We start from the raw sequence: 14,507 nt of genomic DNA on the forward strand, positions 1-14,507 counted from the left end.
ATATTTTCAAGTCATCAGCATAGAGAAGACAAGGACTGGATAGTTTATAAATCAGATCATTTATAAAAACGATAAAAAATAATGGACCGAGATGTGAGCCCTGTGGGACGCCCGATTTAATTATAAGAGGTGATGACTTATGACCTTTGAGAGCGACTAGTTGGCTTCTATTATTGAGGTAAGATTGAACCCAGCGCAAAAGATTTCCATGAATACCAAACATTGCCAATTTTTTACAGATCAATGAGTGATTTATTTTATCGAACGCTTTTGAAAAGTCGGTGTACACGGCGTCAACCTGCCCAACAACTGCGAAAACCTCACACAAGTAATCCTTATATTCCAACAGATTAGTTACTGTAGATCGGCCCCTTACGAATCCATGCTGATTGCTGGAGATAAACGGCTTAACTTGGGAGTAAAAATGTTCGTACACTGCCGATTCGAATACCTTAGCAACACAACATAGAATACTAATAGGTCTATAATTTTCACAACTAGATTTACTACCGGATTTGTGAAGAGGTATTATATGGGCTGTTTTCCACACGGAAGGAAAAACACCTAACTTAAGCGACCTGTTAAACAACAATGTCAGTGGCTCACTCAGTTCCTTTGCACAATTCAAGAAAAAGATGGCGGGGATTCCATCGTATCCTGGACCTTTGTGTATGTTTAGTCTCTTTAATATGTCTAATATTTTTTCCTGACTTAGTACAATATTACCCATACTATAGTTACCAAAGTTATTATGCTTTAGACAATAGGTTTCGTCGATAGTTACGTGTTGGTTGTCTATTGGTTGAGGAACCTCAAAAACAGAACCGAAGTACTTAGAAAAAAGTTCGCAAATTCCAATTGTATCAGAAGAAGATTCTGTACCAAGAGTCATTGTCTGTGGCATACCTGAGCTACCTTTTTTATTGTTTACAAAATTCCAAAAAACTTTTATGTTATCAGATAAAACGTCCTCCGTGGATGATATAAACGATGCATACGCTGATTCCGTGAGTTTCTTACATCTCGTACGCAATAACGCATAAGTGTCGTAATCCCTAGGGTTTTCATACTTCCTAAAACGTCTATGGTATTTGTTTTTTTCTTTGAGACACTTTATTAATGCTAGTGTATACCAAGATGGATATTTATTACTAGTTTTACTCACAAGCGGCGTATGTCTAACAATCAACTCATTTACGATAGTGTAGAACACAGCGACAGCAGCATCCATATCCGGTTCATCAAGTAAGCAAGACCAATCAACCTTTGCTAGATCCTTTATTACGTCAGAATAATTACATTTGCGATAGTTATATCTCATTTGTTGCATACATTTAATTTTTTTAAATTTTTGGTTTTCAGTCAGCACAATTTTCAAGGGGGGGTGATGAGAATCTATACGAGTAATAGGTTCAGTAGATGTTACGATTATTTTGTCTGACGTGGAAAGAACAAGGTCAACAAGACGGTCATTTGCGTTATGTACAGGATTAAGTTCAACCAGATTACAAAGACTCATCATATCAATCAATAAAGACTCATCATATCAATAAAGACTCATCATATTCCAGAACTCAGTGAGTAGAGTTGAAGTCAGGACTTGAGTATGAGTTTAAGCACTGGAAATACAACCCTACGAGTCGATACAACCTAAAAATGGCTTTGGTTGGTCCGCATAACAGTGAAACTGTTGACTCAATCACTTTGGAAAAATGGCAAGGACTTGAGTATGATTTCCAATGCTTGAAATCATACTGAAGTCCTAACTTGAGCATTGAGTAGAGTTCTGGAATATGGCCCTTAATTTTAAAATACTTTCCCTCCGCGTTCCATAACCGTCTGACGCCCCGTATATTTTTTTATATTTGGTTTTTTCATGCGATTTTACATCGGAAAATGTAGTTTTTTTCCAGTGTAGAGCAATCATGAAAACCCATTATACCAAAGTCTAACAAATTATGTTATACGAAAGGATGAGAATTCAAATACCATTGACGAACTTCCACAATTAGAAAAAAAAAACATTAAATGCTTTAAGAGCGGTCACACAACGATTTTTAGCCGCGCGTCTGCAGCGATGCAAATGCGATGTACGTTTTTAATGATTCAACATAAGCGACTGCATCGATGCAACCACCTATAAATCGCGATGCAATGCGCGTTTCACAAACACGCGTTTGTATCGCTGTTAAAAACCACCGAATGTAACCGCTCTAACAAACGCAAGGATTAGTAAGAAAAAGAGACAGAACAAAACAAATAAAAAGAACCTAAAAATAAAATACAGAAAGTAGGGTATTTGCAATATTCTACAAACCGTTTCTTGCTAATCGCGTGATGTATCAAAGTCACGTTTGATAATTTCCCGCCTCTAGGCTCAATTTACATTGCCGCGGAACGGAATGGAAGGGAATTTTTTAAATTAAAAAATAATGAACTTTATGTGCATCTATCACCTCGTATCTACTTAGTACGTTATACACAGTGTCGGGTCAGGGAAAAATTTCCAATTTGAAAAATCATGTTTTTCAGAAAAATAATAGTTATTCCAAGTTATTCCGAATATTTTTCCACGTTTGACAGTTGACATCCGTCAAAAGTTGAAGATACTGAACGAAACAATGGAGCCATTATAAAGATTTTTTTTACTTAAGTATTCTCTTTTTTCGCAGTTGTCCGATAATTTTAAATCTCTTTTTTCTCTAACTTGCTTTAGCTATACAATTTCATTTTATCATTTACGCTAAATAAAACTTCAAAAGATATTTCGAACTTACGAGCCTTTTAATTATATTTTTTCAACTTTTTCCAATCGTTTGAAAATTTTCTCTATAATTAGTGCTCGCAAACGGCATCTGCAAAGGTAGTCGCCGTCAATACAGTAATAGGCCAGTGCGTAGTTTTACATACGATAACAATCACGACAATCAATGCCACTATTACAAATCCTTATCAGGAAACGAAGTCATTGCTGTCGCAATGTACCTACTTATACAGTTAGTCAATAGTACATAATACGTCTTTTTTGCCGCAACTAGATTTAACTAGTCTGGTTTCGTATACGTTAAAATCTTTGCCGAATCGCCTTCAGCAGAGTTGTAGGTATATATTTCGTAATATAAGCTACAGACTTGCTAAGTTGGGTTACTCCATAGGTCTACTACGTAGTACGCAGACCTATGGAGTAACCCATAGATACCTATTAAATAACTTGAACGCGTTTGACATTATTATTCAAGCCAAACCAGGGCTCCGTCATTCTCTCGAGGTTACGCGATAAGTGCCTGCCGCTAAATGTATCGCCGACTGTGCAAACACTCAGACATGTCTTTCATTTACTTTACAACCCCAGCATTCGGTTTCGCATACTGCACACGGCTCGAAGGGCAGCGTTAATTTCACCTCTCTTTGCGCGTGCTTAGGTTCCTAGGTTAGGTGCTTAGGTTTTTCTTTGTAGTGAGCGCCTGGTTTCTTTAGTCAAATTTAAAAGGCTATTATCTACGCTATAATATGACCATTGATCAAGAAAGCACCTAATGCAGATATAACTGCCTCTGTGGCTGAACGGTTACTATCTCTCTGTCACGTAGAGGTTTCGGGTTCGATTCCAAGCCCGGGAGAAATATTTGAATGCCCTAGATTTATTTCTGTCGTGAGCTTGAGTGTACTTTGTGGTCGTTTATGTGTGTGTCCATGACACCCGCGACACAAGGTTTCCCTAGTACGGGGCTATGAGCCTATGTGTATTTATTTATTTATATTATACAGAATTTTCTATAACATTTAGTGACGGGACGAACAAGACGTGCGCCTGATGGTAAGGTACACGGGTGTCCGTAACAGTTGCAGTGCCACTCAGAGCTCTAAATCGCAAAGATCTGAGAGGCATTGCCAACGCGCCCGTCACTCTGAGACATAAGTTGACAAGTCCCATGTGCCTGTAATTTCACCAGCACCTTTACTCTTCGAAACCGGAACACAGCAATGCTGATATTAACTGCTTGGCAGCAGAAATAGAGAAGGTGGCAATACTTCCCTGGACGAACTCTTTCACAAGGAGCTCTACTGCTACCAAAAATATAAAAATTGCCTTTCATTTTTCTTTTAAATTGTAACAGTATCATTAAAAATGGTCCTTCGAGCCGGATCTTACAAATTTGTTTCTTTACAGGTGTCTCTTCGCCGCGGCGTTCTAGTCTTAGACATAGTGTTACCAGCCGTGACAGGCTCATTAGGACTTGTGTGTTGCCAAGGAGTGGGTGTGGTACTGGTGGATACCGTAGTACCAATGTCACCAGCTTATAGAGCGGATTTGCGTCGTGACGATGTCGTATTGGCCATTGACAATAAGCCTGTTAATAATGTTGCGCAGGTCAGTTACGTAGCTCTCTACATATATACGTTGATATGTGAACTAAGTTGAAGAGACAATTGCTAAACACATAAATGACGAGCAAACAAGAGGAATGGAGTGCTTAGTTGGTATAGCGTCTGGCACGGTAAGCTAGAAGACGTCGGTTCGAATCCGGCCGGATCGAAGGAATTTTTTCTGAGTGTTCGATCTTTGTATTAATAAATATAACAAACTAGTGGAGCAATTTCACAAAAAATAATTGAATATCAATTCAATAAAAATTTAAAATACAGTTAATAGCGACATCCCTCGCCAGGAGTGGTAACTGCAAAGATATCTAACTGGATGATAAAACTTTCATAGATTGCTCATAAATGGCGCTACGACTAATAGTCTTTTCACAATTCAATAAAAATTTAAGAGGAATGGAGTTTTTTGCCATTTTTTTTTCATGAAATATCGCCGTTTTGAAGTTAACAATGAAGTCATAGTATATATTCAAATTTAAAATAAAAAAAAATACTTACATAGACCTATTGTAAATTAGGTATATATAGAACTTACTAGCCATAATGACATTAACGCCTGTTTAAACAGGTAGGCAAACTCCTGCGCAGCGTTGAACGACGAGCAGTGACAGTGCGCGTGCGCCGCGGTGGCTCTAACAGTACTATACGAAGGGAAGAAACTGCTGACAGTAGCACGAAACGTATGCGGGCCAATTTTTCCTTCAGGAGAGTATCTGAGGTCATGGAGGGTGTAAGATTGCAGGGCATGAGGGCCACTGTTTCAAAGACAAATTTGCAGGTAAGAAACTTCACTTTTGAAAGGATGGTTAGGTAATAACGATGTGGCAGGCAACCACACCAATTGCCTAGTGTGAAACTAGGAAACTCCGTGTACTATGATTACCAGAGCAACAGATCTCACTCTAGGGCACTATCCAGAACCAATTTAGACAAGTTCATTTCGCAAATTAGTCCTACCGGGAATCGAACCCGCGACATTTTCATCCAGCGCCCACACTGCAAACCGTTAGGCCGCCGAGATTGTATGAAACCTTTGCATATTTCACTAGAACCGCGGTGCTGCGCCGCGGAGACACCCAGTTTGTGACTAGTGTGGGACCATGGGTCCCTTATTTATGAATAATTTTATACAAATGGAAGTACATACATTAGTTTGCTACTTCGCGAACCCAATGAAGAAGGTAAAGTGCGCTTGTGTTGAGTATTTTTATCATGCAGTTAATTTTACCACCCTCCGTTCACACAAAATAATGTAATAAATAACACAAGCGCAACTACAGTCACAAACACTACCACCGAAAATATACCCAACACGCATTGACTTTTGTAAGTCAATGCCAACACGTGGTGAAATTAACATCATGAAAAAATACTCAACACAAGAGAATCTATTTTGCATTGTTTAACGTTCACTGGGTTCACGTAGTAGCATTTATTTATTTCCATTTTTATTAATATGGATTTCCACAAAGTAACAATTAAATGTATTAATTATTTAAAAATGTTATGGCAGGAATCAGACTCACCGGCGAAGTCACCACCCGAACCACCATCAGAAAGCGAAACACCAAAACAGAAAACGGAAGCCACACGCCAAGTGTCCAAAACACCAGACCCTGGTCCGAGCAACTTTGGTCTGCGCAAGCGACGATGTTCAGTCGAAAACAAGTCTTCCGACAGTTCCGCTGGAAGTACCCCACCTGCTTCAGGCGCTAGTACCCCATTACGACAAGTTACGACTAACAAAACTGTAAAGCACCCAGACATACCTATTATAAGAACAGATTCTTCAGAATGCCGCAACTCAGAACGAACCGACCCTTTACCAGATGAAGAAGAGCTCTTCGAAACAGGTGGACCTAGACAGACTGAACACGTCGAAATATGCCAAATGTTCTGGACCAAACCCATGCCGATCAAACCTATTATAGCATTTGATGAAGAAACAGAATTCAAACTAAATGAGAATCATAAGTACTTGAATATAAATGTATGGGCTACAGTTCCTGGGGAGAAAGACGAGATATTACTAGGGTACTTGAATATACCTTTGACTGTTCTTTTGGCTGAATGTCAAGATTCGACTGTTCCCCATCACATGAAGAGATATCAATTTTTACCGCCAGACGTCGATATCAAATTTAGGTTAGTGCGTTTATTGATCATAAGTAAGCAGATTACTTAGATAATTCAATGTTTCTTTTTAACTGTAATCGTTTTATACTATGTGAAATCGTAGTATGTTTTTATCTAAACATAAATAATTTTTATCTATCTAATCTTCTAGCAACATTCAATTAATATATAGGGCTTAATTATATTCTATAAAACATATTTTAATTACCTCGACGAAGTTTCGGACGTAATGCGACGTTCGAGACCATCTCGAAGGGACTGAAGAGGCGGGTGTCAGCATCTTCTACCCGTGCGAGTTTTTCTAACTACCCGCACTTGGTCTTCATTGTTTATTTGTGCGCTAGGGGTTTTCACTAGACTGACACACAACACTCACGACAGTAATAATGTGTGAAAATCGTAAAGTTTAAATCAAAGTAATATACAGTGTCTTACGGCTATGGGTGATTTATTTTTAAAAGTAAGTAATACCTTTTAAAAGTAAGTAATACTGCATTCAAAGACTTAAAATGTTGCTTGCCTATTGATCCGACCAAAATGCGAAAAACGCACCCTACATTTTTATAATCGCGATCGAAATAGTCAATTATAAGGATTAATTCCTTAAGTATTGACGGGGTTGTCACGCACGGCTGGCACCGCTTAAGCATGTCCTGTAGATTGTAATGTAGCCTGGAGAGTGTAGTGCCTCCGCAACCTCCACGCATCTTGCTTAGCGAATATAAAGTTCAAAATTCAAAAGGAAAAAGAAATAAATCCGGTTTTGTAAATATATTTTAAAGTTTTTTGTGATCTTTTAAATGTTTATCGCACAAGAGATTTTGCTAACTGGTCAATGGGTCAAAATTACATGAGCATCACTGCTCGCTTCAGCGCATAAGCAAAGAGTACCGACGGAACGAAACAAAATGAGAATGACGAGGCAAAGGAATTAAAGAACGAATCAAAATTTGAAAACAAGTGGCCAGGAACCTGAGAAAAGGTGATAAAAAGGTGGGATTGACGATGGAGGAGGTCGCATCGTCACAGTGTTTGAAATTAAAGGAACATCATGAAATTTTATACTTAAGTTTAAGAAAATAATTTATAATGTGTGTTTTAATATTTTATTTTGTACCGTATTTTACTGTAATCGTCATTTCATAGACAGCTGTGATTATTTACTAATAAGTATCCACTCAAAGAACTATTTAATTGCACGGTTAATAAGTGCAAGATAAAAATGATAATAATCTAGTATTTGAAAGCATCCATCTCTCTGAGTTAGACAGCAGGCAAATTTGAGGTTGTAAATACATTGGCCATTTCAAGTTTGTAGAATGAATTTAAATATCTTGCTCTTTGGACATTCTGCCTATTGTCATTCTGCCTATTTTGTATTGTAAAATTGATGAACGCTTGGCATCACTTGGCCACAATGTCACGACCTAACCTACTTAAGCTTAATGTTACGCGTTTTACTAGTAAATGTGTATCATATTCTAAAAGGTTGAATGTGACGAGGGACAAATTTTACATAACCTCTGGTCATACAGCAATCTATAGTATCGAGAGTTACACCTAAACTAGCCAACAAGTACCTTGGAAAACAAACAGTAATAAATATAGTACGGTATATTCTTGCATAATTTGTCTCAAGAGACAAATCGCAACAATAATGTAATAATAATAATATGTGATAGACAACCACGCCAGTTACCTGGTTTCAAAACCAGAAAATCCCTGTACTATAAGTACCAGAGCAACGAACTAAACTCCGGTGTAGGATCACCGTTTCAAAATTTGGATAGTCCGGACAAAATGTCTGACATTAGCAAGGAGTCCGGACTTTTAAGTAGTAACAAAATAAAATCGAAAAATAGCTCTCACGCAGCAGCAGAGATATAACAAGCGCCCGAGCAATAAATTTTTTGTCGAAAGTCGAATTTTACTACAGAATTGTAAGGCGTATATTTTCATTTTTTATTCTGAAAATTGTTAAACTAAACCTGAAAATGTTCGTATAAATCCGGACGGATCGTAACCCTACTCCATTATTTACCTAATTTAGAAAAGTTCATTGGCCAAACTAGTCCTTCCAGGAATCAACCCCGGGACCTCCTCATGTAGCACCCATAGTGCTAGCCGCTAGGCCACTGGGGTCGTCATTACTTTATACGTTTTTACATGCAGTATCGTATCAGTGTAATATTGTTACAGTAAAAGTCACAAGTTGTCAACCCACACGGGATTCGAGCCATGTCTCTGCTTCGGCGACGCCCTAGTATGGTGGGAATGGGAGGGCGCTATAGGGGCCCGTTGCACCACTCGACCGCCCTCCAGAGAAGCGCCCCCAAAGCCTAAACCTACCAGAGCCGCACACGAATTCGTAAGGACACACTTTCATAGATCGACACAGTGCGACTTTTGTAATAAGAAGGTAAGAAACAAACTGTTTTCAAGTATTTATAGATCTCTTAAAAAAATTATATATGTTTTTTATGAATATATTTAAAACACTTCCTAATTCCTAAGCTATACTGGGTTATTTCTAAAACACAAACAACTTCGCAGAACTGTATTACTAACATCCATCGAGTATATAACCAGAAATAGAGACGAAATGTAAATGTAAATGATATATAAAAAGGTAAATGGCCCTTATATCACTTAAATATCAACTGTCCTTTGCGCTGTAATCACAAATTAGAAAACTGAAATAGTACAGCGCCAACAACAGACCTGTGTGTACATCTTCGTATATTCCAAAAGTATTCTGTATTTCTTGTAATAAAGAAACTATCTCTAACAATGGGGGCTGTTCTATCCGGTGGTGTGGGAAAAACAGCAAAACATCTAATTACAAAACAAAGGGAATAATATTCCATCGGTAATTAAATATTAAATTTGTAATTTTCGTCCATTATAGCAAAGCTCAAGTTACACTGGTCGATTTGAAGTGAAACAATTGACGACACCCGTTAGTTGTTCCGAATTCGGGCTGGCCAACTGAGCACAGTTGTCACCGTAATGTTATGGCAGAATAGTTTTCAAACAAATAAAAAGACATTCGTCTCTATTTCTGGTTACATACTCGATGCTAACATCATAAACAACAGCTTTTGTTCCATGACCTTTTACAAAATGTGTATAATGAATGTACCAAAAATAAACTTTTAAGTTTTTGTTGTACTTAAGTATATATGTAAGACTGAATATATGTATATATGTATACCTGTGGCGAACACGATTAATAATCAAAATTCGCCATTTACTAGATTTGAAACTGAAAACTGTTCTGAAAGATGTTTTTGTTTCACTAAACAAAAACATTAAAAAGGTTTCTACACTTCTGCGTATTTGGATGATAAAAATCCATGGTAGTGACCCGTATCTATAACTCTTCCAGGTTGTTTTGTTCTATGATATTTGAAATTAATATTGTAAATGATAAATGTGCACAAATGTATTTAAAGATTGAGGACTTTAACATTTCAAAAAATAGGCGCCTTGACGTCGAGTTGCGAACACCAGCCCGTTACACCAAGTACCAAGTAGTAACATTTCAATGTATAATTTCAATTGAAATAAAGTATAAATTGCAATGCCTTGAGACTTCGGAGCATCGCGGCGCATTTCTCTCTGCGTCTCAGAGCGTTGAAATGTATACCTTATTGCAAGTGAAATAGCATAAAATATACATTGATAAATTGAATGTCCTGGCTTGAAATCCGCCGGTCTGCTCTGACTCGAGTTTCTTATTCTTTCTTCTCTGAGCGTTACGAATGAGTATTGGAGTTTAGTGACTGTGACGTTTTGAAGTGTAATTTGCTTGCCAATTAAGGTACTTATTCTCTAACTCAATATTATGTATTGAACGGAAAATGTATAACATTGCAGCATTTGTGTACTTTCTACATCGGCTTACCGTCACAACTTACCTTCACAATTGCTATGTACATACATTTTTAACAAAATTGTAAGACAATAGTTTTTTTCCAAAAATTATGTTCATTTTTACCCGAGATTAAAAAAGGAGAAGATTCTCAATTCGACTGTATGTGTTTTCTTTTTTTGTATGTGTGTTACGCGATAACTGACATTTGTGAACCGATTTTGATGATTCTTTTTTTGTTGGAAAGAGGGTACTTCAGTATTGGTCCCATTTAAATTTGAAGAAAATGTTCCACCTTTAAAGGTGACGGGTGAACTAGGGGATGAATGACTTTTGAGGTCGGTTTCTTAGTACCCTGTACTGATAAATTTTTTTTCGTTACTAAATTATAAACGCACCCACATGTGTAGAGTCCTTGCGTGATAACTTAAGAATATTATATTGTAACAAAATTCTGAACATAAATGCCCGCCACTTTGTCATTCCTTAGTCTTTCTAATTTATGGTCCCCCTTTTTATACTTCCCTCTACCATCACTCCAACTGTGAAGTGTTGCCAAAATAACTTACAAATTTCACATCAGTATGTGATAATTGTCTACAAAAACGTAAATGACGTATGTGAAGCGTTATGAACAATAACGCAACGTTAAACTTTATGAAATAAAATCTTTATTACGCACACATTTAATTAACCCATATGTCTAGTTTTCAATGATTACTGATAAGATATTCTTGACCTAATGATTTTTCGCATCTTCTTAGTAAAGTGGTTTTACTTAATCGTTAAATAGTACCCATTAATTTGTCGTTTAGATATGGCTGAAGGACGCGATGCAGTGCTGCAATTGTGACTTGTGTTGCCACAAAAAATGCGTCACCAAGTGCCAAGAATCATCTCCATGCGTGCCCAAACAGGATAGAGGTAAACACGATTTGTGTGTCATTTCACGAGCAAAGGTACCCTATGGTCGCTTCTATAAAAGCGAGTTATATATAACATGTATTGTAACCCAGTGGAAGAACAGCTGCTTCTCAGTTTAAAGGTCTATGGTTCGAATTCCTGTAGCAGCATGTAGTACCTATAACTTATAATTTCTAAGTCTTACTAACAGTTTGAGATAGTTAAAATAATATATAGCTCAAATTACAACGTTAAATTAAAAAAATATTATAGCAATTATAATTTGAAAGACATAAAGGTGCTAAAATTATAACGAACTTTTTTTCACTTTGGATTGGAGTACGTTAAGAAAATTAAACCAAATGCTATCTAGCGACATAGTTTTACAATATTTCAATGCCATACCATCAATCTATCCGTTACTTACGCAGCTAACAAACAAAATCCTTCTTCGTCCTGAGTTATCTCCCTTAATATTTCATAGATGGCACTATATTCTATGTGAAAATTGCGGCTCTTGTCATTGGTTGAAACAATTATAACGTGAAATACTTTCACATATTATTTGTAGCATTTTACGTTTGGTGCGAAACGCGAAATAGCTGATACATTTATCAAATACAAATACAAATAGCTGATTAGTTTATTGACGTAAAATTTCACGTGTGCAAGTGTTATAATTGTAGTTATAAATTATAATTTTGGTTACGTTTTAATGCGATTTTGCGCTAATGGTGGAACGTTAGCAAAATTTCGTCTGGTGAAGCGATTTAAACTAAGATATAAGAAGTACTTGGATTTATTTAGTTAGTTTAGCGTTTGTTTAATTAATAAGTCGTTGTAATATTTGTATATAAAAGTACGAGTGTGTGCGTTATTATTAATTATTATGAGTAGAATTTAAAGTAAATAACCAGTGTAAAGTTTTGTGCAAATTGTAAATATGAATTGTTAAAGTATGAAGGGAAGCTCATTGATTTATCGTCTATAACCTGTAACCACCATATTATGGAATAGTTATAAAACAAATGAAGTCGGTCGTAACTAACCATAAAAAACTGTAAGCTATTCTATAGATAGACCATAGATGTTATACTTAACAAGTTAGCGCACGTCAACTATTTCACGTTTCTTTCCATTCGTTACATTATCACACGACCTCGAGCTGCTAAAAATTATAATTTTAGCACTTTAAATAGCGCGCTATAAAAATTAGCATTTAGCATTTAGCGTGCTATGCGAATATAGCAGTTAATCTCATCTCTACTTGCAGTAGGACTCTTTGTGGAACAGTTCGTTCAAGGAAGTACTGTCAGCTTACCTACATTTATTTATACATATGTATTTCTGGTGCGGTAAGGCATTGCAACTGTTATGGAAAGGCGTGTCGCTTACTACCAGGCGCACGACTTGTTCGTCGCATCACTTTTCATTTGATTTCATTTTGAAGCCGTTATTGTCCCACTACAGGGCAAAGCCTCATTTCCTTATTTCCACTTAGTATTATAAAAAAAAAATAAGTAAACTTGTGAAGGTGTGCATATTTATTAGCAGTACCTCTCGTTGTAGGAAAACATCGTGACAAAACCTTGACGTCAAAGACGGTTCATAGCCCTTTGAATATGTCCGTGCACGACAGTAGGACGATTGATGATTAATTTGTATAATAAATTAACACGTAATACACAGTCATTTAATATAATGTAAGGATTAAACCAATATAGAGTTCTTCCCTGAGGTACCTTTACCGAGATATCGACACATATTTATTTTTGTTTTACTTTTTATACTTTCACCTCACTCTTTTACTAAGTAATGTACTATATTCGAGTTTGACGTTGATGTGATTCATGTGATGATTCACTTAGTAAAAAATATAAGGAAAAGATCGAAAGAACTAATTGGACTCGATTCGGCCAAATTTACTCATCACTCAACGCGGCCTTTTACTATGCTAACGTAAAATACAGTATAATTTTACTCTAGGTCGGTTTAATACGAAACATTAATCAAATGCAAAATTCGGTCCAAATAGCACTCACATGTTACCAATGACCAGCAAGATTAACAACCGATGACGCCACACTGTCGGTAAAATATTTACCTACGCACGATCTCTAATGAATCTTTCCACGCGTGTTTGCCAACTTCAGCCAATTGAAAACGCGCTGTTTTCCGGAACAAAGTGGCTCATTGCACTACTTTGAGAAATTACGTACTTTAGAAACATCGTTTATTAAGTTTCCCGTATCTTTTTTTTTGTATCACTACGAGATTAGCATATTATTATATTAACATACGAAATAAGGTTTTGCGGCTACATCAGAGATAACTTTTATTGCTGATAGTAATGTATAGTTTTCTTTTGTTTTATTACGCCATAAATAATTTACATTCAAAACAATGTGATGGCATCAATTACTATTGCAATAATAATATACTATTATTTAGGTATGCTTGGCATGTATGGAAATTAAACTGAAAATTAACAAATATAGTCATACTTTTCGGCGTATTTCTGTATGACCCTGGTTAAAACTTTCCACCGCTTCTGTAATATCATCTGTTGATTTAAATGGAATTTGACAGTCCAGTGATTCCACAACAAGACTTCGAAAGTATGCCCAATCAGTGATTTTAGGATGTAGTCTACATAACTGACTGGTCCCTTCGACTTTGTGACTTACGTGAGTCATTATAGGTGAATGATCCGAGGTCAAATCATGGCAAGAGTAGCAATTTATAGATTTACTATGCAGTCCTCTGCTAATGAAAAAGTCCACAAGATCAGGTCTTTTCTTAACATCTGAAGGCCAATATGTCGGTTCCCCAGTTGATGTTACTGTGAGCTGTAGCTTTGTAATACAAGTCAGCAACTCACGTCCCTTTGAGGTAGTAAGTCTCGACTCCCATTCTGTGTGTTTAGTATTGTAATCTCCGCCAGCAATAAAACGGTGGCTAAACGTTTTAAAGAAAGCTGTATATTCCTGGCTTTTCGTGTTATGTTTTGGCGGGACGTACAACGCACAAAGTAACAGTGAGCCTTTAAAATCGTGAACTACTACATATTTGTAGCTTGTATTTAAGTGCAGTAATAGTCGACAATATATTTGTTTAAAAGTCTTACTATAGTTTTGTATAATAATCATTAACCGTATGGCGGACTTTATTAATTATATATGAGTTGATTCCAGTCATTACCGCTTATAAT

At 36.6% G+C, this 14,507-nt stretch overlaps 1 protein-coding gene across 2 annotated transcripts in view; it reads left to right on the plus strand.

Moving 5' to 3' along the window:
• Positions 1-14,507, plus strand: part of LOC113232777 (PDZ domain-containing protein 8-like) — a 92,002-nt gene that overhangs the window by 60,677 nt on the left and 16,818 nt on the right. For both annotated transcript variants that reach the window (XM_026467562.1, XM_026467563.1), the window contains exons 15-19: positions 4,172-4,372; positions 4,952-5,161; positions 5,897-6,528; positions 8,719-8,938; positions 11,209-11,317. In XM_026467562.1, the coding sequence (XP_026323347.1) occupies positions 4,172-4,372; positions 4,952-5,161; positions 5,897-6,528; positions 8,719-8,938; positions 11,209-11,317 (1,372 nt within the window). The remainder of the gene's footprint in view (positions 1-4,171; positions 4,373-4,951; positions 5,162-5,896; positions 6,529-8,718; positions 8,939-11,208; positions 11,318-14,507) is intronic.

This window comes from Hyposmocoma kahamanoa, unplaced genomic scaffold (genome assembly GCF_003589595.1).
Source record: "Hyposmocoma kahamanoa isolate Upper Pololo Valley unplaced genomic scaffold, ASM358959v1 78, whole genome shotgun sequence".
Classification (NCBI taxonomy): domain Eukaryota; kingdom Metazoa; phylum Arthropoda; class Insecta; order Lepidoptera; family Cosmopterigidae; genus Hyposmocoma; species Hyposmocoma kahamanoa.